The sequence below is a fragment of the Lagopus leucura genome, unplaced genomic scaffold (genome assembly GCF_019238085.1).
Source record: "Lagopus leucura isolate 7727_CA_CO unplaced genomic scaffold, USGS_WTPT01 Super-Scaffold_100037, whole genome shotgun sequence".
Taxonomy (NCBI): Eukaryota; Metazoa; Chordata; class Aves; order Galliformes; family Phasianidae; genus Lagopus; species Lagopus leucura.
The window spans coordinates 1229247-1253355 of NW_024962286.1; the positions used below are offsets into that span (position 1 = coordinate 1229247).

Consider the following 24109-nt stretch of genomic DNA (forward strand, 5'->3'; position numbering starts at 1 on the left):
CTGTTTGAATTCAAGGCCAAACTCAGAGCCATCTAACTGCAGGAGATGTCTTACAGCTCATTCAGCAGTCTCCTAGCCACAGATTAATCTTTTTTCTTTACTGATTGATTTGCAATGATTGCCATATACATGGCAATAACTTCCTGCTAACTAAATGGACATGGGCAGGGTGGGGAAACGAGATGCTAAATGAACACATTTCACAGAATCACCAAGGTTGGAAAAGACCTACAGGATCATCCACCCCAACCATCCACCCATCACCAATAGTTCTCACTAAACCGTGTCCCTCAACACAAAATCCAAACGTTCCTTCAACACCTCCAGGCTCAGTGACTCCATCACCTCCCTGTGCAGCCCATTCCAGTGCCTGATCATTCTTTCAGACAAGCAGTATTTCATAACATCCAGCCTAAATCTCCCCTGGTGCAGCATGAAGCCTCTGGTTCTACCACTGTTACACAAGAGAAGAGGCAGAACCCCAGCTCCCCACAACCTCTCTTCAGGTGGTTATAGAGAGCATTAAGGTCTCCCCTGAGCCTCCTCTTCTCCAAACTGAACAATCCCAGCTCCTTCAGCTGCTGCTCATCAGCCCTGTGCTCCAGACCCCTCACCAGCTCTGTTGCCCTTCTTTCAACCCGCTCCAGAGCCTCCATGTCTTTCTTGCAGTGAGGAGCCCAAAACTGAACACAGCACTCGAGATGGGGCCTCACCAGAGCTGAGTACAGGGGGCAATCACTGCCCTGCTCCTGCTGGCATTTCATATACCTCAGTGTAAAGAGATACCTCTACAGATTTGAAAAGCATGGGACAAGCATCTCTAGATAAACTTCTGAAATGGATAGTTGGATAGTGACAGGATAAAGGGGAATGGTTTTAAACTGAGACAGGGGAGGTTTGGGTTAGATATTAGGAGGATGTTTTTCACCCAGATGGTGAGGCACTGGAACAGGTTGCCCAAGGAGGCTGTGGATGCCCCATCCCTGCAGGCATTCAAGGCCCAGCTGGATGTGGCTCTGGGCAGCCTGGGCTGCTGGTTGGTGACCTGCACACAGCAGGGGTTGGAACTGGATGAGCACTGTGCTCCTTTGCAACCCAGGCCATTCTGTGATTCTATGATTCTATGAAATGTATTTGATAGTGCCACAGGCTCAAAGAATACGAGCACCTCGTGTCTTTTCTCCACCCTCTAACTGATTTTAATGCAGTTGATTCATTACACTCCTGTCCCTGCCAAGGACTGCTTTCCTGCAAAAATTCCAAAATGTTGCTGGCATAGATCTTGTAACAGAATTCAGAACTTGATTTATCTTTTGTGAAATTAAGGGGGTATGCAGAGGGAGGGTGGGAGAGGGAAAGACACACAGTAATGTATTTGCAAAAGGGAGGAGAAAAGCTTTTCACCAGGGCAGCCTTCTGACAAACAAAGGCATTTAAGAATCAGGAAGTAAGAAGCCAAAGATATCGGGGAAAGTCAAATCAAAGACATTTCAGGTCACTTTGTCCACAGCTGTGCAAAATGGCAGCTATTTACACGATCCTCGTGCTTTTCCTGGCAGTTTTTGTTGCTGGATTGATACTGTTGGTCATGGCGGCATTTAATTTTGATTTCTCCAACTCTGAAATTCCTCCCGGAGTGAATGAACCTGTGAAGCTTCGAATCACTCACGTTATTTTGATAAGCACAGCTGTGGTGGTAAGTTAACCTTGTGTGACTGTGATGGGAGAATGGTGAACCTGAATGCAAGGCTAGAACTTTGCCATGCAAGGCATAGCTGGCATGCTGCAAGTTGCATCTAGAGCTCAGTTTTGCTAAAGAAACCTTTATCAGATTCTTCACACTGCACTACCTCATTACAGAGATTATGCCCAGCTCTTACATGAGGCAGTACACAAGCACTGCCTAACACAGGGGTTAGAGAGCCTGACTGTGCCTCTAATGTGAACTGTGCTAACCTAGCATAAAGTAGAAGAATACTTAGTAGAAATGAAATAGAAGCTGTTTCCATTCAGGGCTCAGAATGTAGCCAGTGTCCTTGGAGGCATGCTTTCAAGCTTTGCTTGTGCTTGGGAGTGAAGGGTTTTGTGTTTGTTTTGAAGATAAAATTACAGACTGAACTACTGGTTTGGGGAAAGGGTTTGATCTTTGTGAAACAAGTGACAAAACTGGGGGAGGTCGCCCAAGAGGGGCTGAAAGAATTCCATCTCCCCACATATTTGTAACTTACGAGCAGCTAAGCAAGCTTGTTTGGATGGGATCAAAGAGCAAACAAGGGCTTAGGCTGTTAGCAGCACCCGATTTCTGGTTGGTTGTGCTGACAAAGGATCTCACTGAACCAAGAATGATAGAGGTAATGATAGATGCTAACAGGGACGTTAAGAATATGTGAGAAGTCGTGCACGCACTCAATAAATTACTTAAGCACCTCCGAGAGCGACAAATTACTTAAGATGAAATAAATATATTTGTATATGTATATTTCTCAGTTAGGAATATTCCTGATTGTAGTGGACAGTACTAAAGAACTCCAGCATGTGTGTTCTCATAGTTCAGTACAAGATATAATCAGAAAGACTTCAGTTAAGCACCTGGAAAAGCCAGTTCTCCTTTTGTCACCTGCCCACTGGTCCCATAAACCAGAACTGTGTGCTGCAATGGAACACAGTATAAAAAAAAACAAACAGGGTCAATATTGAGGTGAGAACAACTCCGTAGTTGTTCCATTTCTATTTGGAGGACAGCAAATACACTAACAGAAATAATTTCATCCATTGCCCACGCAGTTCCTTTGCACTGAAAAATACAGAATCTTCTGAGTGAATTCCCTATTTTTTTGTGTGTGTGTTTGAACAGGGAAAGATTTTGGAAAAGATTGGCATCTGTAGCCAGATCAGCTTTGTTCGGTACATGCAAGGCATTAAGGCTCTGGGAGCAGACCAGAAGCTCCTCATTGAGGACCTGTGCTTTGAGAAAGTGTCTGTAAGGATTTACCAGCCCAAGGCTCCATCTGCCAGCCCAAGGAGAGGAGTAATGTTTTTCCATGGAGGAGGATGGGTGTTTGGAAGTGTTGGTAAGATGTCTAACAGAAGAAATTATTGTAATTTAGTTTAAAAAGCAGCTTCCACATCAATGGTAAGGTTGCTAGTTGCTTAACCTGTAGCTGTTATGAAATTTGAGTATAACCACAGATGCACTCTTCTAAGTCTTGCTGTAATATCTGCCATGCTTCACGTGATTTTTCCTAAAGAAAGACAATGAGATACGAGGGGAAAGCACCAAACATAACGAAAAGAGACGATCAGAGGGCAAAAAAGATCTGCAGAGCTGTGCAGGGAGAAGCACAGAAAAGGCGTGCTTCTTCCTTGCAATTCACTGCCTTAAGTAATGACAGCATTAGAACTCTTGATGAAAAAAAGCCCCACGAACAACAAAACACAAACAAAAGCAACCAAAGAATAACACAACAGAAACCCCACATGAAAACGTTTCTTTCAGAGACCCATGAAAGCCTGTGCCGCTCTCTTGCCCGAGGAAGTGACTCGGTGGTTGTGTCTGTTGGGTGAGTTTTTCCTCATGCCATTTTTAAGGATTATTTTCCATACTGTGAATGACACCTTACAGCCTCCATGACCATGGTGACAGCTGTAACCAGAGAAATATTTCTGTGGGATGCGTGATTTTACAAATTTGCACTGCTTTCATTTGGAGCCATTTAAGACTGACTCGGGATTTTATTGCCTGATTAAATCGAATAACACTTCTGGGTATCTAACTGGAAAAAGTAGGACATGTTCCTAATTCCCATCTAGAAATTGATAGTAAACAGAGAGTAACTCCAGTATTCTATTTAATCCTCACTCAAAGAAACTACTTGATGCTTACAGGAGCATTACATGAATGACAAGCTAATATTATCATCATTATATTGACAACTACTTGGATGATGAGTACTAATGAACATACAGAAAGGAAATAGTGCAATCTGACACATGGAAAGCATGAAATGATTAAGGGTCAGTCCATAGAACCTGGACGTAGATAGCAGCTGAGTACTCCTGAGTTGTTCAAGACCTGAGCAATGCCATAAACAGACAGTGACCCAACACAGTCAGCCTCCACCACCTGGCCTTGCTAGTCACAAGCTGCTTTATGACAACCCATGGAGAAATGGAAAGGTAATCGTGGTATTGCTGGTGGCTAGAACTGCTATTTTCAGCATTGCGTTTAACATCAGCATCATTCCTTTTCCTACTTTTGTTGTCTCCTTCCGTGCATTAGGTATCGTTTAGCTCCTGAGCACAAATACCCTGCTGCATATGAAGACTGCCTTCATGCTTCCATACACTTCATGAGGAATGCAGAGCACTATGGGGTGGATCCTGCCCAGATCAGTGTCTGTGGGGACAGTGCTGGGGGCAATCTAGCTGCTGCTGTTAGCCAGACCCTGGCAGGCAGAGCAGACCTCCCCAGGCTGCGTGCTCAGATCCTGATCTACCCAATACTGCAGGCACTGGACTTCAATTTGCCATCCTATAAGCAAAATCAGGCAGTCCCTCTCTTATTCCAAGAACGCGCTGCTTTCTATGTGTTACAATACCTGAACGGGAACGCCTCAAATCTGGAACAAGTCCTGGAGGGTTCACACATCCCTATAGATATCCGACTAAATTATAGGAAGTGGGTGAGTGAAGATTACATCCCTGAGAGGTTTAAAGTCAGGGGCTACAAGCCAGATGTGTTACTGGACTGTTCAACTGAGGTTTATGAGACGGTGAAGCGATTCTGTGAGCCCAACCTGTGCCCCCTGCTAGCTGAAGATGCTGTTGTTCACCAGCTGCCCGAGTCCTTCATCTTGACTTGTGAATATGATGTGCTGAGGGATGATGGCTTGCTGTACAAGAAGAGGTTGGAGGACAACGGAGTCCAAGTGACCTGGTGCCACCTCGAGGATGGGTTCCATGGAATCATCAACTCATTTAATAGTGAATGGATGTCGTTTTCATCTGGAAAAAGAGGTCTGGACAGTATTGTGAACTTCCTAAAAAGTTTATAGAGACAAATTCTTCTATTCCTTCCAATAAAATTACTGTTTTTCTTTGAGTCTCTTATGTTTCTGAATTCCATCAGAGGACAAGAGTTAAAGAGCAATTATGTTAAAGAGCAATTATGACATTAAGACTACTGAAAAAGGACATTTTGAAAAGAAAAAATGGTGATAGTTTCTTCCAGCACTGTTTCATGTGCAGTCTGCCTGTTTTAATGATCTATTTCAGTGAGGCACTTGCTGCTCTCTCAGTAAATATTAAAGATGCTGTAAAATTTTAAATCAACATCTGGTGTTGCCCATTTTATTCACTTACAATCCGTGGTTTCACTCTTCCCAGAAGACTAAATGTGTTCTGGCAAAGGAGAAAGGTACTGATATTACAGTCCAATGACGTATTGCCTTTACTATATGGTATACGTGCAGTATCTGAGCCTAAATGTCCCAGCCACCAAGTTCCATAATGTCTCTATGGGCGAAGTGTAGCTCAGTGATATTTCACACCTGGATCAATGGAATCAGAATTGCAGCAATCCTTGACAGAGCTACTTTGAACGGCTTTGTGCAGATTGCAGTGGAGATGCTCTACGTGGGTTTCTACATCTATCAAACATGAGTAAGCTGAAAAACTTGTTCCTGCATTTAAATACTCCAACAACAAAATAAGGCCAACGCATTTATGTTTGTGAAGCTCGTACTAGCAGCTTTTTCCTTTACAAATGCCCTTGCTAATACCGTATATTCCAAGCTACTCAAAGAAGGTCTGTAGCACAGGAAGGAGTATGCTGTGGCTGCAGATCATATGCAAGAGCTGATTTAACCTCCACGCTAGTTGGCTCACTCTTCATCTAAATAGCAACACATCACGAAGTAGGACTTCACTAATTAACTGCTCTCTCTGAACAGCTGATCCTATCATCCGCAATCCAAGAGTGCCATGTCGGATACCAGTCCCTGTATCAATCCCACAATTATTGAGCAGCTAAACAGGAAATCAGACACATTCTCTTCTGTCCTTTTTCCGATGTGATGCATGCTGGCACCTTGCACAACGTTTCCAAGGATTTTTAAGCGTGGCACCTGAGAGAAGTGTTTTAATTTGGGCTGCTCCATCGGTCCTTGCCATCTGCATCAAAGACAGGTGTAGAAACAGCCCACCTTCAGCTAAGTGAAATGGAACTTTTTTATGTCCTGTTAGTGGTACTGCTGGTGGTTTTTACTGCCTCATTCACATTAGCAATTATAAGAACGCTTCAAGTGGACTTTCCCAACGTCCACATCCCTCCTGGAGTGGATCAACCTGGAAAGCTTCGTGTTGTCCATGCACATATGGTTTTTACATCTGCTGTGGTGAGTTGCTTTGCCATGATTTCTGACAGAAGTGAGCTTTACGTGTTATTTTCTGTTAGGTTATATGTGTAAATATATACATATATATATTAAAATGTTTATATGTGTGTAAATATATATCTAGGGTTGTTGAGGCAATCCCAGATATGAATTCAGAGTGGGAAAAGAACTCATTGAGAGCAGCCCTAGGGAGAAGGAAGGACTTGGAGGTCCTGATGGGTGAAAAACTGAACATAAGCCAGTAGTGTGCACTTGCAGCCCAGAAGGCCATCTGTATCCTGGGCTGCAGGAAAAGAAAAGTGACCTACAGGGAAAGGCGGGGGATTGTCTCCCTCTGCTCTGCCATTGTGAGGCCCCAATTGCAGTTCTGCATCCAGCACAGCACAGGAGGGATGTGGGACTATTGGAGCAGGTCCAGAGGAGGGCTGTGAGGATGCTCAGGCTGGAGCACCTCTCCTATGGAGAAAGGCTGGGGACATGGGCTTGTTCAGCCTGGAGAAGAGAAGGCTCTGGGGAGATCTCAATGCAGCCTTCCAGTACTTGAAGAAAGCTTAAAAGCAGGAGGTGGACTGAATTTTTACATGATCTGACAGTGATAGGACAAGGGGGGATGTTTCTCAACTATAGAGGGGTGATTTAGGTTCGATGTTAGGTAGAAATTCCAGAGAGCTGTGGGTGTCCCATCCCTGGAGATGCCCAAGGCCATGCATGGGTCCTGGGCAGCCTGAGCTGGTGGGGGGCACCCAGCCCTTGGCAGGGGTTGGAACTGGGTGATCTTTAAGGTCGCTTCCAAGTCATTCTACGAGTCTATGAAATGCCAGAATCCTGTTGGCTGCATTAACACTTCAATGAAGGGTTTCCTTTCCTTCCTTTTTTTGGTTGACTTCAGAGGATGTTTTTTGTCAGATCCTTTCTATCAGACCTCAGATATCTCCATCTCTGATGGGATTGCCTACCATGTCAGGATGAAGCCATCTGTGAGAGCCCAAACCGAGCACATCTTCCCTCACTCCATTTAAATGAAAGATTTATGAACAGCAAGATGGCTTTGGCTGCACTTTAGCTAAGCACAGATGATGTTTTCAGGCCATTCACTGGGCTTTCCAGCCACACTGGTGGGAGATTGGGTGCTTTTAAAGCTGATCAGGTGGCACCTCTTGGGAAAACCTCGGAACACAACATCTGCACAGGGCATCCTCTCCTGTGTCTGCATGCCCCTTGTGGCTCCCTCACAGCCTGCCCCTTCCTCCAAACAGGGCAAGATCTTGGAGAAGATGGGAGTGTGCACAGAGATCACCTTCACCCGCTACATGCGCTCAGGGAAGAAGCGGGGCCCGGAGCCGCAGCTGTGCCTGCAGGACATGCGCTTTGACGGAGTGCCGGTGCGGCTCTACCTGCCCCGTGTGCCATCTGCTGCCCTGAGGCCTGCCACCATCTTCTTCCACGGCGGCGGGTGGATTTACTGCAGCATCGGTAGGGAGGGAGAATTCTGCCCGGACAGCTGGGAGAAGGGATGGAACGGCCCCAGTTTCGGGCAGCGAGGGGCTCTGGGCTGCCTCACAGGGAAGTGATACGGATGAGGGGGCAGAGGGAGAAATGGAGGTGAAGGGCGTGAAGGGCAGAGATGGACAGAGCTGTGCACCTAGATGGGAGCAGGCAGCCCACGCAACCTTTTCTTGCAGATTCCCATGACAACATCTGCCGTTACATCGCCAGAGAGAGCGGCTCCGTGGTTGTGTCTGTTGGGTGAGTTAGGTCCGCACTGCCCAGGGTAGTGGGTGATTTCCCCTTCCCTCCCTTCCCCTCTCCTGCCCTCCCCTCCCCCCCTTCCTCCTCTCTCCCCCTTCCCTCCATTCCCCCTCCCTACCTCTCTCCTTCTTTCCTTCCTTCCTTCCTTCCTTCCTGCCTGCCTGCCTGCCTGCCTGCCTGCCTTCCTTGTTCTTCCTTTCCTTCTCTCCCCTTCCTTCCTTTCCCTTCCTTCCTTCTCTTTTCTTCCCTCCAAACACCAGAATTCTCAAGGGAAATATCCTAAGTGAAGGTGAGGTGCAGGCTGACTGAATTCCCATATCCACACCAGCAGACTGCAGTGAGGTTGCACCACACCTTCTGCTCAAACCTTATCTCAGAAGATCACAGCAGTGCTACCACCTTGGCAACTTCATCCTCCTGGCTGTTGCTTCCCTGTGATAATTCATAGAATCTCAGAATCACAAAGGTCAAAAAGACCACTAAGATCATGCAGTCCAACCATCAGCCCATCCCCACCATGCCCACTGAGCAGGTCCCTCAACCCACAGATACGGAAGGCGACATGCTTAGCAGACAATGAATGACAGTGGGCTCTTTGGTTGGTGTTGCTGAAAACACTACAGGCAGCACAGGGAAATGCAAGGTGCTAGAAAACTGTAATCCTAGTTACATTTCCATCTCACTCTTGTTTCCGTGCATTAGGTATCGTTTAGCTCCTGAGCACAAATACCCTGCTGCATATGAAGACTGCCTTCATGCTTCCATACACTTCATGAGGAATGCAGAGCACTATGGGGTGGATCCTGCCCAGATCAGTGTCTGTGGGGACAGTGCTGGGGGCAATCTAGCTGCTGCTGTTAGCCAGACCCTGGCAGGCAGAGCAGACCTCCCCAGGCTGCGTGCTCAGATCCTGATCTACCCAGGCCTTCAGGCAGTGGACATGGATTTACCCTCCTACCAGCAAAATCGGGGAGTCCCTCTCTTACTCCGAGAACGCGCTGCTTTCTTTGCTTTGCTGTACCTACATGGGGATGCATCACACAAGCAAGATGTCCTGAAGGGCTCTCATGTTCCTCCGGAAATGAGACAGAAGTACAAAAAGTGGGTGAGCCCAAACAACATCCCTGAGAGGTTTAAGGCAAGAGGATACAACCCACAGAAAACTCATGACGTCGCAGCCGAAATTTTTAAGAAATTTGAAAGAATTTGTGAGCCCAACCTGTGCCCCCTGCTAGCTGAAGATGCTGTAATTCAGCAGCTGCCCGAGACCTTCATCTTAACTTGTGAGTATGATGTACTAAGAGATGATGGCTTGCTGTACAAGAAGAGGCTGGAGGACAACGGAGTCCCAGTGACCTGGTGCCACCTCGAGGATGGGTTCCATGCAATAATAAGCCTGTATGAGTATGGTGGGTTGTCGTTCCCATCTGGGAAAAGGGGATTGGACAGAGTTGTTCAATTCATAAAAGGCCTTTAGAAGAAGCTTTCCTTGGTTATGTTTCAGCATCTCAGAAATTAGCGGATGCTCCCAAAGCTTGGATGGTAATTGTCAGCAACAAAGTGATACCCCTCTATGTGTACAGTATCAATTTTGAACTTGTAGAACTTCAAATGCAATAATCTGAACAGTGATCACTGTCATTGCGAGACTGTTGACAGGTTAGCCTTTCCAGTGTTGCTTTTCAGTCCCTTTTCCATCAAACCAGCACCTGATTGATTCCTTAGATTTAATTAAATGATGATTTGCTTCCATGTCAGCATTGTCAATGGAATAATTGGGATTTAATAATTCCTGTGGATTACAGTCAGGATCTTTGTGATGTTCATTTGGCAAGCTTGCCTTTATTTTATTTAGATAACAAGTGCATGCCATGTATATAGTGAATGGAGGGAGGAGTTAGAAGGAAGCTGCAGAACAAAAATGGAGGAGATGAGGGTTTTAGCAAAGAGATTTGGCCTTCAGGGGCATGGCAGAATCACATCTGCAAGAAGAGCTGCAGCAGAAGACCCGTGTCAATTTGGGACACCTCCCTGAGGCAAGCAAAGGCTGCCTTACTATGAAATAACCACGTCTCTATCAACTCCTACTTAATTTTGGGTGTCTCCGGTATGCCCTCTGGAGCTCGGGGCAAGATATTGATTGAGAGGGAACCTTTGTAAGGTATGAGACAGTAATGACAGAATGGGGCTCCTAGTTGGCCTCACTCATCTTTATTGCACTCTGCTGTACTCCTTCTAAGGGAGATCCCTGCCTTTTTTGAACCGGGGAGACTGGAATTGGATGCAGTATTTCACATATGGTCCTCCCATGGCAGAGCAGAGGGGGAGGAGGATCATCTTCTTCGCCCTGCTGGCCATTGCACAGAGCAATGCACCCCAGGCTTGAATATTAAAAAAGAAAAAAGAAAAAAAAAAAAAGAAAAAAAAAGAAAACCCTACAAGAAAAGAAAACGCTAAGAAAAAAAGAAAACCCTAAGAAAAAAAAGAAAAACAAATCCTAAGACTGAGAAAACAGGAGATTTTTGCAGAATAAACGCTACACTTCGGATTTCCCTGGGGATACAGCGAGGCGGTGGTTTTTCTCCAGCAGTCAGGACCGCCGGGCAATGACACGCAATGACACAACCGCTCGCTCTGCCTCCCGAAGATCCTCCGTCCCCGCGCACAGCTCCGTCCCTCCCGCAGGACGCCGCTCCAGGCGCCGCCGGCCGCCCCGCGGACCCCGAGCATCCTCACGCCCGGGTCACGCCGCGCCTCCCCTCCGGCAGATTACGGCCTCCCCCCGGGCTCGCAGCATGACCCCGGGCCGCGGCTTTGCGGAGCTGTCACAAACGACCCGTGACGCCGTCGGCCTGCAGGAGGGGGGCGGCCGCAGCCTGGCCCCGCTGCGGGCCGGGGAGCCCCGCGGGGCGGCCGGCGGGCCATGGCGGTGCCGGCGGCGGTGCTGCTGCTGCTGCTGCTGCTCGCTCTGCTCGTGCCCCTGGCGGGGCTGGTGCTGGGCACCGTGCTGCTCGGACTGCCCAGCTACGACATCCCGGCCGGGGTGAACCAGCCTGCCAAGCTGCGCCTGGTGCTGGCCGTCCTGCTGGGCACGGCGGCCCTGGTGAGTGGGGCGGGTCGGTGGGTCGCGAGCCGGGAGGACGCGGGGATCGGGGCCGTCGGGGCGACGCTCGGGGCTGCGGAGGACGGGGAAGGCCGGCATCCGTTAGGGCAAAGCCGGTGTCGCGATGCGGGGCGGCACGCCGGGCTCGCAGGCAGGTTGGCGAAGGGCGGCGACGATGCGAGTCGCGGAGCTGAGCCGGCGATTCGTTGCTAAGTGCGCCGGGCTGGGGGCGAAGCCACCTTGCCCAAGGAACGGCCCTGCAACTTGCTCCTGCCACCGCTGACATTTATGGGACCAAATCCGGTTAGGGCTGCTTTACTTAATCCCTGGACTCACTTTTACAGCGTTGCATAAACGGCATTAGAGCTCTGCTCAACTCTTCCTCTCGCACTTTACAGCTCCTTTGAGTTGTTCAAAAATCTCCTCCGCTCCTTTCGCCACAGCGTTCCCTTTGCTGACTGCGCACATCCCGCCCTCCTGCAGCTCCTTACACCACATCCATCCGCTCACAACGGGCCCTCCTGAGTCCTCCCACAGCGTGGCAAGGGAACGGATAAAGAAACGCCCTCATGAAGCATTTTTAAAGCGGGCATCTCGCTCAGCACGATGCACCACGCTGTGTTTGAACCCCTTCGTGTTGTTCCCACCTTCCCCTCATCCACTCCTTGCAGCAGGTTTATATTCCAGCCCAGCGCATTGCAGGAGCATTAGGAAGGGATGCATGCTTCTGTTCATTGCTATTGTGCAAATAAAACCAATAAAACTTGCACGATGCCTCTCAGCATTAAGCATTTACGAATCCACCAAGCTTTATTCAAGAGTACTGGTTTGTGCAATGAAGAGCTTTGTAAGAGTTTATGAGGATGTTTCTGTGTATTTAATTTAATTGCTCTGATTAAGTGTAAATAGACCAGAATGAGCACTGAGGTGTGCTGGGCAAGACTGATGATTAAAATACATACTCCAGGATTGCCAATTTGGATAGCCTTTATAAAATGTGCAATGTGACACGAGTACGACGGTGGATTTAAGTAAAGGAAGTAGGATTTTTCCTCACTGTAGGAAGTGAGAGCTTGGGAAATCTGTTTTTCCTGAATGAAAGAGCTTTATTTTTATCAGACAACTGATAAACTCTCCAACTGCCGTCTGTGAAGCCTGGACTTCCACATCTGATTCTTTAGAATACGATCTGGAAGATTCCAGATGATTTAAGGTAGAACTTCCCTCCTTGGTAGGCCGAATCCAGGTATGGATATGATTGCTTTTTGACTTTATCCTGAGATCTCACACTTTCTTGGAAGTGAGCATTCTTATCAAGAAAACCAATCCAATACTTGAAGGCAGAGTGTAAGCAGGAAGGGGAATGGCTGTTTATGAGAGCGGATGGTGATGGGACAAGGGGGAATGGTCTTAAAGTGAGACAGGGGAGGTTTAGGTTGGATATGAGGAGGTTTTTCCCCCAGAGGGTGGTGAGGCACTGGCACAGGTTGCCCAAGGAGGCTGTGGATGCCCCATCCCTGCAGGCATTCAAGGCCAGGCTGGATGTGGCTCTGGGCAGCCTGGGCTGCTGGTTGGTGACCTGCACACAGCAGGGGGTTGGAACTGGATGAGCACTGTGCTCCTTTGCAACGCAGGCCATTCTGTGATTCTATGATTCTATGAGTTGCCAAGTTGCATTTCCTCATTGTTTTCCACGTGTTTGTGAAGGCAAAAAAATGACTAAACAACCAATGAGAATGAACTAAATCTGTGGAATACAAGAAGCCATTTAGAGACAGTGTAGGAGATGCTTTCATAGCCATTATCTTCTTCTCTCAGTGGTCTTCATGGTAGTTATTCTGACTTCTTATACTGTGATCATTACCGTTTTTTATAGAACACCAATGGGTGATGTGGAGCTTTTTATATGTTGACTTTTAAAAAGGCCTCAATTCTTAACTTTGAACAGGGAAGGATTTTGGAGAAGACAGGACTTTGCAGCCAAATCACTTTTGGCCGATACGTGCGACAAGGATGGAGGCAGAGGGTGGACCCGAAGCTGTTCATCCAGGATCTGCAGTTTAACAAAGTACCTGTGAGGGTGTACCAGCCAAAGGCCACATCTCATGGGCGAAGGAGAGGTATCCTCTTCTTCCATGGAGGAGGATGGGTGTTTGGAAGTCTCGGTAAGACATTTGCTGGAGGAATTGTAGTAACTTAAATATAACATTTTCATGTTTTCATTGTATTGAAAGAAGAGGAACTTTCAGCATGGGATTTTGGAGAAAGTATGAAGTCAAATAAACACCTTCCTAGAAATGAACACCCCTTCCATGTCTCAAAGACAAAGCACTAATGAAAGCCTTTCTTTTCCAGATACCTATGAAAAAGTGTGCCGCTACTTATCCAGAGAAAGTGAATCCGTAGTTGTATCCGTTCAGTAAGTCAACCCGAACCAGTCCTACTGCTCAGATTATTGCTGCTGGGGTGCCACACAGAGCTGCACTGTTTCTCGAGATGTTATTTTTTACAGAGAAATTTCTGAAGAATTCAGCATAGGAAAAGAGACAAATAATGACAGCTATGATTTCCCAGTGCGTAGCTGTTAATGCACTGATACACCAGGAAGGAGATACATGGCACACAAAGGAAATCTAATTTAAAACTTAGGTAGAACAAATCTTCTTTGTGCTGAACATGTGAACATGTAACAAGATGCTCCAAATGTTTGTAATTTATACAAGAAAGAGAATAATCATGCTGTGTTACTCCCATTTTACACATAGGAAATAGAGGCAAAAAATCATTAAATTATCTTGTCATGAATACGTAGCACAATGAAGAAATTAATTAAAAAAGCTCATTGTTTCTTAACAATTCTTGTAGTTGAACGCACAAATTACGTGTTATCTGCAACCACTAGCTGGGAAATGCCTGCTCAGGAGGTAATGAATTGGTTTGAAGGTTGTGTAGGATAAAACTCCCTATTAACACTAATGATATTTCCTTTTCCTGTACTTGTCTGTTATGCATTAGGTATCGTTTAGCTCCTGAGCACAAATACCCTGCTGCATATGAAGATTGTCTTAATGCTACTGTACACTTCATGCAGAGTACAGAGCACTATGGGGTGGATCCTGCCCAGATCAGTGTCTGTGGGGACAGTGCTGGGGGCAACCTAGCAGCTGCTGTTAGCCAGACCCTGGCAGGCAGAGCAGACCTCCCCAGGCTGCGTGCTCAGATCCTGATCTACCCAGGCCTTCAGGCACTGGACTTCAATTTGCCATCCTATCATCAGAATCGGGGAGTTCCTCTCTTATTCCGGGAACGCGCTGCTTTCTTCGCTTTGCAGTACTTAAACGGGGATGCATCGCATATGCAGGAGGTCCTGAAGGGCTCTCATATCCCTCCAGATATGAGGCAGAAGTACAGGAAGTGGGTGAGTCCAGACAACATCCCTGAAGAGTTTAAAGTCAGAGGAGTGAAGCCACTTAACCCCACTGATTTTATGGCTGAAGTTTATGAGACGGTGAAGCGGTTCTGTGAGCCCAACCTGTGCCCCCTGCTAGCTGAAGATGCTGTTGTTCACCAGCTGCCCGAGTCCTTCATCTTGACTTGTGAATATGATGTGCTGAGGGATGATGGCTTGCTGTACAAGAAGAGGCTGGAGGACAACGGAGTCCAAGTGACCTGGTGCCACCTCGAGGATGGGTTCCATGGAATCATAAGCCTGTATGATTATGGTGGGTTGTCATTTCCATCTGGGAAAAGGGGATTGGACAGCGTTGTTAACTTCCTTAAAGGCTTATAGTAAAACATCTTAGATTCCACGAGTCTGTTCATGCCTCAATCTAGAAAATATCTTTTTAGGATATTTAATATCAGGTGATGGGTAGTCATTCAAAGGCAGCCATTAACGATGACAAACATGGCTCATGTGAACCTCATTCCAGCTCTTAGTTGGAAAATGGAATATGCAAATATTATACATATGCTGCAAGCCCTTATCTTTAGCTATGTCAATAAATATGAACATTATTTTGAATGGATTTCCTGGTTTGTCCCCCTTGCTTACAATAAAATCCGTCTTTCCACCTGTGAAGACAGGCTGTCACACAGGTATGTGTGTTGTGTTGGTGTAAATGAGTAAAAGACATCGCAGAGTTTGGATGCGTTGTGCTGTGACTGTGAACTCTGCATGAGGAAAAAAGATGGTAGCTAACCTGAGTGGGTGAGGAGCCACTGGTTTGCTCAGCAATAACTGTGATGCAGCTTAGAACGTGGTTACTGGAATGGCAGTCACCGTGGGGACAGCAAACAAAAATGGCCTCAAGGCAAAGCAGTACCACACACAGCCCACTTCCCAGCATGACAGAAGAAGAAATGGAGCTCTTCTCTGCCCTGCTTTTAGCACCAAGCCACATTACTGGAGTGACAGTCACTGAGCAGCCAGGGAAGATAGCGCTGGTGAGACAAAGAAATACGACTGAACCAAAAAAAGATGGAGAGGATTGGTGGAAAGTTCAACCAAAGTACTCAGCTAAAGTTCTCATTGGAAACTGGCTGGAAGAGAGAAAAAGGGTAAGGTTGGGAAGGAAGTGTGAGAGCAGGACAGGGGGTCAGAAGCCACGCTCTGCAGGCTGTACAGCACTGCAGTGTGAGCACCTCAGGACAGCAACGAAGGGGAGAAGGATAATTATCTTACTATAGATTCATACATTTTATAATCTGCCGTTCTTCTCTACGTGCCAGGACAAAAGCAATGCCCAGGCCTGCAGAATACGATACGACATTTGCCATGTACCAGATATAAAACTTGCCAATTAAAAGCACCGTGGCATCTTTGATGGCAGCCTCTTCAGAATGCTGTGCAATTTACCACGTACAGCACGCACAACCACATAACATTCAAATATACAACTTCACACAGCCCAGAACGATAGAAGTTTTGTTAACACCTCGATAAGTTGGTACTTACTGCTTGTATCTTTGGATCCTTACTAGTCTGGATGTCAGCACTTTTGCTAGCAGAGCTACTCTACAAATTACACATCCTAATTAAGACCTGAGCAAATTTTATCATTAAGCATTTAATTCTTGTTAAAACATTCTAGTTAGGTTCGATAATTGGAGCTATTAGGGCAAATGCTCCTGACTCCAATAAAATCACTTCTTTTTTTTTTTTTTGGCCTGACAGTTATGAAATCTGATGTGATCACAGCACATTATGCAGAAATAAAGAAATCCATGATGTATTTCTTTAGGTTAGGAATGAGGTTGAAATAAACTGGAAAGTAATGAGAACTCTTTGTGGTAATGGTGACAGAGCTCTGGAACAGATACCCAGAGAATATCAAGAAAAAGCTCTCTGTAACCAAAGTGAGCAGCTGGGGAACAGCTTTCCCGAGAAGATGTTCAATTTTTCTGCATTTCTTCAACTGACCTGGAGCAAAATGCTTTTCAGATGTTAGCTCACACAGCAGGGGATGGTATTTAACACCAAACCATGAGCAATTTTTCAATGGCTATTACAGTATCTTGCATTAACACCGAGGAATCAGAGCAGAATTTTACAATGGCCGTAGCATAGATTTCCTTTCAAATAAGTGCTTTTTAATGCACAGATGATAAAAAGTAGCAGAAGAACAGAGGTTCTGTAATCATCAGGTTGCCTTTGCTATCTCCTGAGTGCTCTGCATCTCTCCAGTTCATAAAACCCTGTGGGAAACTTGGCTGCAGCGTGTACAGCACAGACTTCACTCACTTCCCAGATCACAAACCAGAGCGAACACTAAGAACAACCATGATGAAGAAATACGAGGTAAGTAAAAGAGTTTCCTATGTGGGGTTCTGTGTGCTAATGCACCAAACAGCAATGACTTATAACCAACTTAAGTCACATTTCATATCCTTAAACAAATGCACATGCAGAAGAATGCACTCAGCTCTGGTTTAGTGGGCAGTGTTGGTGGTAGGCGGATGGTTTGGATTAGATGACCTTTGAGGTCTTTTCCAGCCTTAACGAGTCCATCATTCTGGGCTGGTTTGCAGGATCCAGAGCTCCCTGGCATTACTGGATGGAAGCAGGGCGGATAAATCACACCTCATGCTATGCAGATGTAGTTGCTTAATTTAACTGAAAATTTACCATAGTTGAAAGGCGAATGTCCTTACTGTTGGGAATTAAGTCGCAAGTAAAGGTAGTGCAGGTATCACGGCATTTTATGTTATTGCTGGTAGCGCAGTGTGACTCAAAAGCATGCTAAGCCTGTGGATGCTGTGCATGTTGCAGATGGTTCAACACGCATCTCATTTCAGGGCCTGCCAGCACAGCACTTCTTCACACACCACGAGGAGCCGAGGAGCCGACATTTAGTGTCAGAGTATGAGGATAACTACAACAGACATGGTTATGTTCCCTTCCTGCCTCCCCTCCGCAGCTGGAATGGATGCAAGTTTGCATGGGTTCCTCAGAAATCAGAATTCCCCATTCTTGGTAGTTTTTGGTATTATGAATTTAAAAAGAAAAAGAAAAAGATGGGACATAGTGGAGTGGTCAACATACCAACTTAGAGCCCCTCCTGTTATAAAAATCATTTTAAAAGTGGATTTTGCAGTGTGCCTCTGCTACGAAGCAAGGCTGTGGGGGCTGAGCTTGGTCAGCTTGGAGGTGAGAAGGATCTGAGAGGAGCTTTCCAGTGCTTCAGGGATTTATAAGCAGGAAGGGGAGTGACTTTTTACGTGGTGTAATGGTGGTAGGACAAGGGGAATGGCTTTAAACTAAAGCAGGGGAATCAGCAGAGGAGAGTTGGGTGGTCTCTAGGGTCCCTTCCAACATAAGCTGTTTTATGCTTCTGAGATCACTATGTCTCTGAATGTAAAAGTTACGTAAATCTCTGCTAACTTCTTTAATACCGATCACAGAGACAATGGAGAATCAGGATTCCTTATATTTGTATCATGACTGTTTTCCTAGCAGTACTTTAAGTACTAACAGTGATTCCCCCCGGGCAGATGGACACACACCTGGGAACAACCAGACTGCTGTTTTGTCCTTAATCTGTTGTCAAAATAATAGAACACTCCTGATGCCCACTGCAGATTGAAAACACCAGGGCCAAGATTTTAATTCTACCATTTATAACACGTCATCGCTTCTTGTCTCAGAACCACCCACCAACTACGGACTTCTCGAGCACCTGAAGAGAAAATGGCACAGGAAAGAAGCTGGAGTGATGAGCAGCACCTACACCATTTCCTATGAAAAGCCACCAACGTCAGCTTTTGCTCCGTGCCAGTTCAGACGTGCAGCTAAACCTCATGGCCTCTCCTCCAGGAGGGGACAGCTTCCCCGTGTTAGCAGAATCCTGGACTATGAAGGGGGTCAGAGATACCTGCAAGCCCTCAGCCAACTAGTGAGAGACAGAAGGGCAAGAGCTGCCTCCATGTAAACAGCTTAGTGTGATCTTAAGCACTACTTAATACAGCTTGTTGCTGATGGACGTAAGAGTGATCTGTTCCATGTGGAAGGAATGGGAATTAGGTTATATGGTTGGAGGGCTGGCTGCTAGTTAGAACACGTTGCTGGATTACATTCTAAGCTGCAGATGGCTGGGAATATTCCTTTAACAGGAGATATTAATACTCTACGTATGTGTCAGCATCTAGTCAGTGAGTAGCTGCATTAAAGAACACAAAGTGAGGCAGCACCTAATAGCATATAAATCCCTTAGCTGTATTTACTTCAGTTATTTCATTTTCATGCAGCTTGCTACACATTTCTTTAAAGAAAGAGGAGAAAAGAAGCTTGTATTATTCCATTATATGTCTGAAACGTCCAAGAGCAAATTAAGCAGACGGAATGGCTGAATACCTAAGGACAAGGTGAAGCAAGGTTTGCACCGACGCAGTCAGCAAGCAGTCCTCAGCTGCCCTTGGCTTTGCATACTGAATGGCACTTAATGGTAGGTAAGCTGCAAAGTAAACTACATTAGCTGGCCTTACATTACCGAGCACTGCACCCAGAAGATACAGCAGTTGTGGCCTTTGCATTGCTGTATGGGGCACCCTGGTACTTAGTGCTGACAGAAGTCCCTGTTCTTATTGCACTTATGTGGAAGTTTTGCATTTAAATCATGTTCATGATCTGCAGGAGATCAAGATTCAGCTGCTGCTGGTCTGAGGTTCAACAGTAAATCTGCAACAACTTAAAGGCTTTGATGAAACATATCTGTAATTAATTCCATGCATGTTTATGGTTTCCTTCATCTATTTTGCTGAAGGTTAGCAATATTATAATCACTTTTAGGCACAAGATAAAGCATATTCGTTTCTCATGGCCTGGACAAGCCTCTGGCCATGAGTTCTAGCTCTGCACAGAGGTGCACTTTTAGTCACCACGATTTAGTTTTGTCTTTTCAAGGTTGAACTGATTCTGAACTGAAGGACGCTGACGATTCAGGCACAAATACACGGAGCAACAGTGGCACCTATTGGCAAAGTGATTCTCCACCAACATTTGGGAGACGTTTGCCAGCTGGATGCAGACCTCAGCTGCCTGCATCAGAAAGCAGCACCATTACTGAGTTCTTTTAGAGAAGCAAGAGCCCTGGTAATTACATACAGCAATATGTAGGGTAGGGTCTCTTTGGCTTCCAAGCCTTAGGAAATTGAAAATAGGTGAAAAGAAATCAGTGAACCACAGCCAGCTCTTAGCACTGTGCTAGGAAAAATATATTCCCTTGAAAAAACATCTTGAAAAGAACTGATAAAGAAGGGGATGGAAATTGGAAGATTGAATAATTCTATTATCTGTAAGGAAGTCCATTCAGATTCCTTTTATGGTCAGTAGGGCCACAAAGCGTATATTTTTTGTTTGTTATCCATGTACTAAAATCTGAATGAAAATACAAACCAGGTACCTTAATAAAAACACAAAGCCCATACTCTATATGGAATGCAGGTCAGACAAGCATGCACAGATATTCTTCATTTCACACAATCCTACCAGTTTGTTTAAAAATATGCTCATCAACCCTTCAGAAGTATTAAATATTCATAGTAAATCAAACATTTATGATTGTTATCTATCTTAGTGCTTCTAAAACCAAAGCTGATCTGTGAGAAGCAACGAGCTGCTGGAGATACAGGGAATTACTGAGATGCACAAGTGCTGCCCATGAAATGTGTATAAAGCACTCATTCCAAACCTGCAAGCTGACTGGGCAGGGCTCCCCAGGCACAGCTCTCATCCCTCCAACCACCGAGCCATTTACAAGTAAAAAACTGTGACACCCAGAGGAACCAGGCATAGCACGCTAGGCAGCTAAATGGATGAAATGCATTTTGATAGAGAGCCTCTTAACTACAAGAAGGCACAACTCTACAAGACGTGTCAGTTTTGATTAATAACACCTGGCAGAAAAAGGTTGGCTTTGAACTGTTGAAGTTATTAACTGTTTTCACTTCAGCAATGCTAAATACACAGCAAAGATAACTAGCTTTCTGGCAATGCGAGCCTCCAAACCTGCTGAACTCAAGCTAAAAGAGGACAGATTTAGATTGGATAGAAGGAAGAAGTTTTTTGCAGTGAGGGCGGTGAGGCACTGCACAGGCTGCCCAGAGGCTCTGATGGAGCTGTGGGTGTCCCTGCTCAGTGCAGGGTTGGACATGATGGCCTTTAGGGTCCCTCCCAACTCCAACCATTCTGTGGTTCTATGATTCTTCATCTTTATAGCAGATGCTTTGCTCAAGCATTCTACAAATCAAGATTTCAGACAGAATAGATGATAAGACTTAATTGGTCTTAATAGTGGAGCTATTGCTGAAAGCACGTTTCTTAAACATGTAGAATAGATAACATTTATTCTAGGACACTCAGTTATTGTAATCCACAATTCATTACTGTATGACAAACACTTTGGGAGTCCTGGAATCATTGCAAAATGCAAAGGATTACCCAATGATCAAGACAATAGAAAGTTACCCAATCAGGCATTACTATGAAACATCACTGTGCCAAACGTTTTCTTCAAATGCAAATTATTTTGCAGATGTGTCACATTCATCCAGGCTTTTCTTGAAAAAAAAACACCACCTTGTTTTAGTGTCAGGGCTTCTTTAGTTACACTCACTTGTGGCTGGAAAGCATGAATGCAGTGGTCTCTTCAATTCTGTACACAACAACTGGATGCTTTGGAACAACTCCCTGTTCTAAAAACATCCTAGACAGCCCTGCTTGCATGAAATCAGCCTCGTCTGGGAACTTTTGTGACATTACAGAGACAAGGTGGTAGCTGGAATTGACGCGTGTCTCTCAAGCGAACAGATTTCTTGCCTGGAAGGAGAGCAGTGTCAGGCTGGATGAGCTGCAGAGACAAGAGGCTCGATTCTTTGGACTGAGCATCTCAGCCAGTGTTGGGACTCAAACAAGGAGCAGTGATGCTGGTTGGCAAGTTGTGCAGGAACTGGGACTGTGGATGCCAGCTGGGAAGGGAGAGTGGTTACAGAGCAGAGAAACAGGCTGTTGACAAGAGGTTTGCTGGGCAGGAGGCCTCTTTCAGAATGTTATATTCACTGGAAGGTGCTTATAAAGTCAGTTTTCAGGTAAAACAGCTTCACTGGGCTGAATTTAAGCCCTAGCTAATGAGGATACAATGCCTGCCAAGTGCTGTCCTCCAGAGCTGCACACGCCATGGCACTGGTCAAGCAAGTATAGCTCCTGGGAATGGGGTTCAGAGTGACCCAGCTCTGTAAGGACAGAATAAAGCTTTCTTTGGTGGCAGCCACACATTTCTGGCAAAGCTTGCCCATGTATTTGAACATGTACCTTTTGCACTGGTGACAAAAACACTGACTTGCCACTAGTAGCTAGCAATTCCTTTTTCAGAACCATGGTTTCATGCTGTTTGCTGAACTGACATGGACCGATCAGATCTTAGAAGACACCACCTTCAGCCCGTGCCACTGACATGCTTTATTCCTGCAGGTTTCAGCAGATGTCAGCTGTAGTACATTAATGATGGTAATCCTCCTGCCATATTGGAGGGCACCAGTTCAGGAAAAATCCATTTCCTAGCTTTTAAAAACAATTTGGTCCTTCTTTTCTAAACAGCATGGCTTCCCTCATAGAAATTCTGTCCTGTCACTGAGTTGATGAAGAGCCCATAAACTCCCCAGAATGTGACACAACCTTTTTGAAGACTCTTCCTTAATCCAAACTCCATTTCTAAGGAGCCTCCTGTCTTTGAGAACAGCTACACTGAGTGCTGCAGCATGCCACGAACCTGGGCTGTGCTACGTGCTGCCTGCAGTGAAGACATCCCTTTTGTTCTTCCTGTTTGGTGTTTTCTTATGATTGAAAATCTGTTCCAGTTCAAAAGGCTGTTTGCATGAGAGCTTCTCATAAAGGCAATTATCCCATCAGTGTGAGGTATTGAAGAACTGCAGTAACCACAAAATAACTGCTGAGCTCGTGGGTGAAGAGAATTCCGTGCTGGAAATAATTTTGCAGTGGCAGTGATGGGGGGCATTCACTTTGGATACTGAAGGACCCGACTTCTATTCAACAATGGCCCGTAAGTACATGGTTATATAAGTAAAATACTCCTTGTTTTGGGGCGATAACGTTTGCTAAGGAGGAACAAATCTCCAGGCACAGTGGTTTTTAAGAGAAGCTGTTTATCATCACATGCTTTTCTTCTTTGAGTTGCAACGGCCCCTGAGGACACCAGCTTCCTTATGTCAGACTCACACAATGCAGAGACAGCCCCTGGCCCTGAGAGCTCCCTGATGGCACTGGCTCATTGTAGGACTGGCTGCATAAACACATACTTACCTGATCCAGTGCTGTAAATATGTAATTGAGGCTGCTGCCTCACGGCATATTTTATGTCTAATTTAAGGAACTGTATATTTGGATAAGGGAGTCCGGATGTCTGTCAGGTAAATGTTATGAGCTGTAAATTTTCACAGCAGATTTAACACTAAATTTAGTCAGCTCGATATTTAAAGAGCACATTGACCTGATGGCAGCCCTTGTCCTTGACAATCGTTGGCTTGAGAGATAGATAAGGATCCCTGGGAGAATGCTGCTGGTCTCCCTTATGCTTCACACAGCTCCCTCCTGCAATGGCAGCCCCAGCATCCTCCAGATCAGTGCCTCAGCAGTGTGGGGGCTCAGCCTCATTCTCCCCACTTCTCCTCAAGGTAGGGGACACTCATGCCAAGCACAAAAGTGCGTATGCAGAATGGGCTTGGAGGCCGTGCATTGCCTAAGCTTCCTCTGCACACCAGCCTAGCAGCCAATACAGAGAAAATCTCAATTATTACTTTTAGAAAACAAAAATAAAGCAACTTGGAATACCGACATTGATACAGAAGCTCTGGCTTTCCATGTGCTAGCTGCTGATGCTGACCAGAGTCAGCTTTCAAATTCAAACTCTGCTCCTGCTGCATATAAATACCGAGAGCAAATCGATCCCACCTCTGAAGTGCTCCAGGTTGAAATACAGCAGCCCCGCTGGTGAAAATAAAGTCGGTGAGAGCTCAACCAGCTTAGGGCAGACCAAGAGTCCATTCACTGCACGTAAGGGCTGTAGACATGCAGGGAGGCAGTAGGTGGCAGAACATGCTCTGTTTTCCTACTCCCCAAAGCCCACACCGTGGTGCCTTGGGTTCATCTAACACTTCCATGAGGGGAGCTCAGGCCATCTGTGGATAACAGGGCTCACTGCAGTTTGTGAAAGTCTGAGTGCCAACCAAAGGACTGCTGGCACTCCCAGATTCCCTTTTCAGTCTCAGGGAAATGAGTGCCCACTCTCTAAGCAAGTAAATTTCCATGTGTTCCTAGAAATGGTGCCGCTTTTCTGTTTGGAGGATGCAG

The 24109-nt window shown here is 45.9% G+C and overlaps 3 protein-coding genes across 5 annotated transcripts; all 3 read left to right on the top strand.

Moving 5' to 3' along the window:
- Positions 1-1519: 1519 nt before the first annotated feature.
- Positions 1520-15287, top strand: LOC122186562 (arylacetamide deacetylase-like 3). Of its 3 annotated transcripts, none has more exons than XM_042883348.1 (4): positions 1520-1696; positions 2855-3071; positions 3497-3560; positions 4280-5101. In XM_042883348.1, exons 1-4 carry the CDS (start codon positions 1520-1522, stop codon positions 5052-5054), a joined length of 1233 nt encoding a protein of 410 aa, XP_042739282.1. In that variant the 3' UTR covers positions 5055-5101. The 3 variants fall into 3 exon arrangements, with proteins under 3 accessions (XP_042739282.1, XP_042739283.1, XP_042739281.1); XM_042883349.1 differs by lacking the exon at positions 1520-1696 and adding an exon at positions 14745-15287 and having other exon boundaries at positions 2905-3071; positions 4280-4761; XM_042883347.1 differs by lacking the exons at positions 1520-1696; positions 2855-3071; positions 3497-3560; positions 4280-5101 and adding exons at positions 11068-11247; positions 13196-13412; positions 13603-13666; positions 14263-15287.
- LOC122186563 (arylacetamide deacetylase-like 4) lies at positions 6219-9621 on the top strand. The gene is made up of 4 exons (XM_042883350.1): positions 6219-6395; positions 7652-7868; positions 8078-8141; positions 8847-9621. Exons 1-4 carry the CDS (start codon positions 6219-6221, stop codon positions 9619-9621), a joined length of 1233 nt encoding a protein of 410 aa, XP_042739284.1.
- A 262-nt stretch (positions 15288-15549) lies between the features above and the next one.
- Positions 15550-18677, top strand: CUNH1orf158 (chromosome unknown C1orf158 homolog). The gene is made up of 4 exons (XM_042883358.1): positions 15550-15807; positions 16934-17047; positions 17545-17722; positions 18394-18677. The coding sequence occupies exons 1-4, from the start codon at positions 15550-15552 to the stop codon at positions 18675-18677; spliced, it is 834 nt and encodes a 277-aa protein (XP_042739292.1).
- Positions 18678-24109: the final 5432 nt, after the last annotated feature.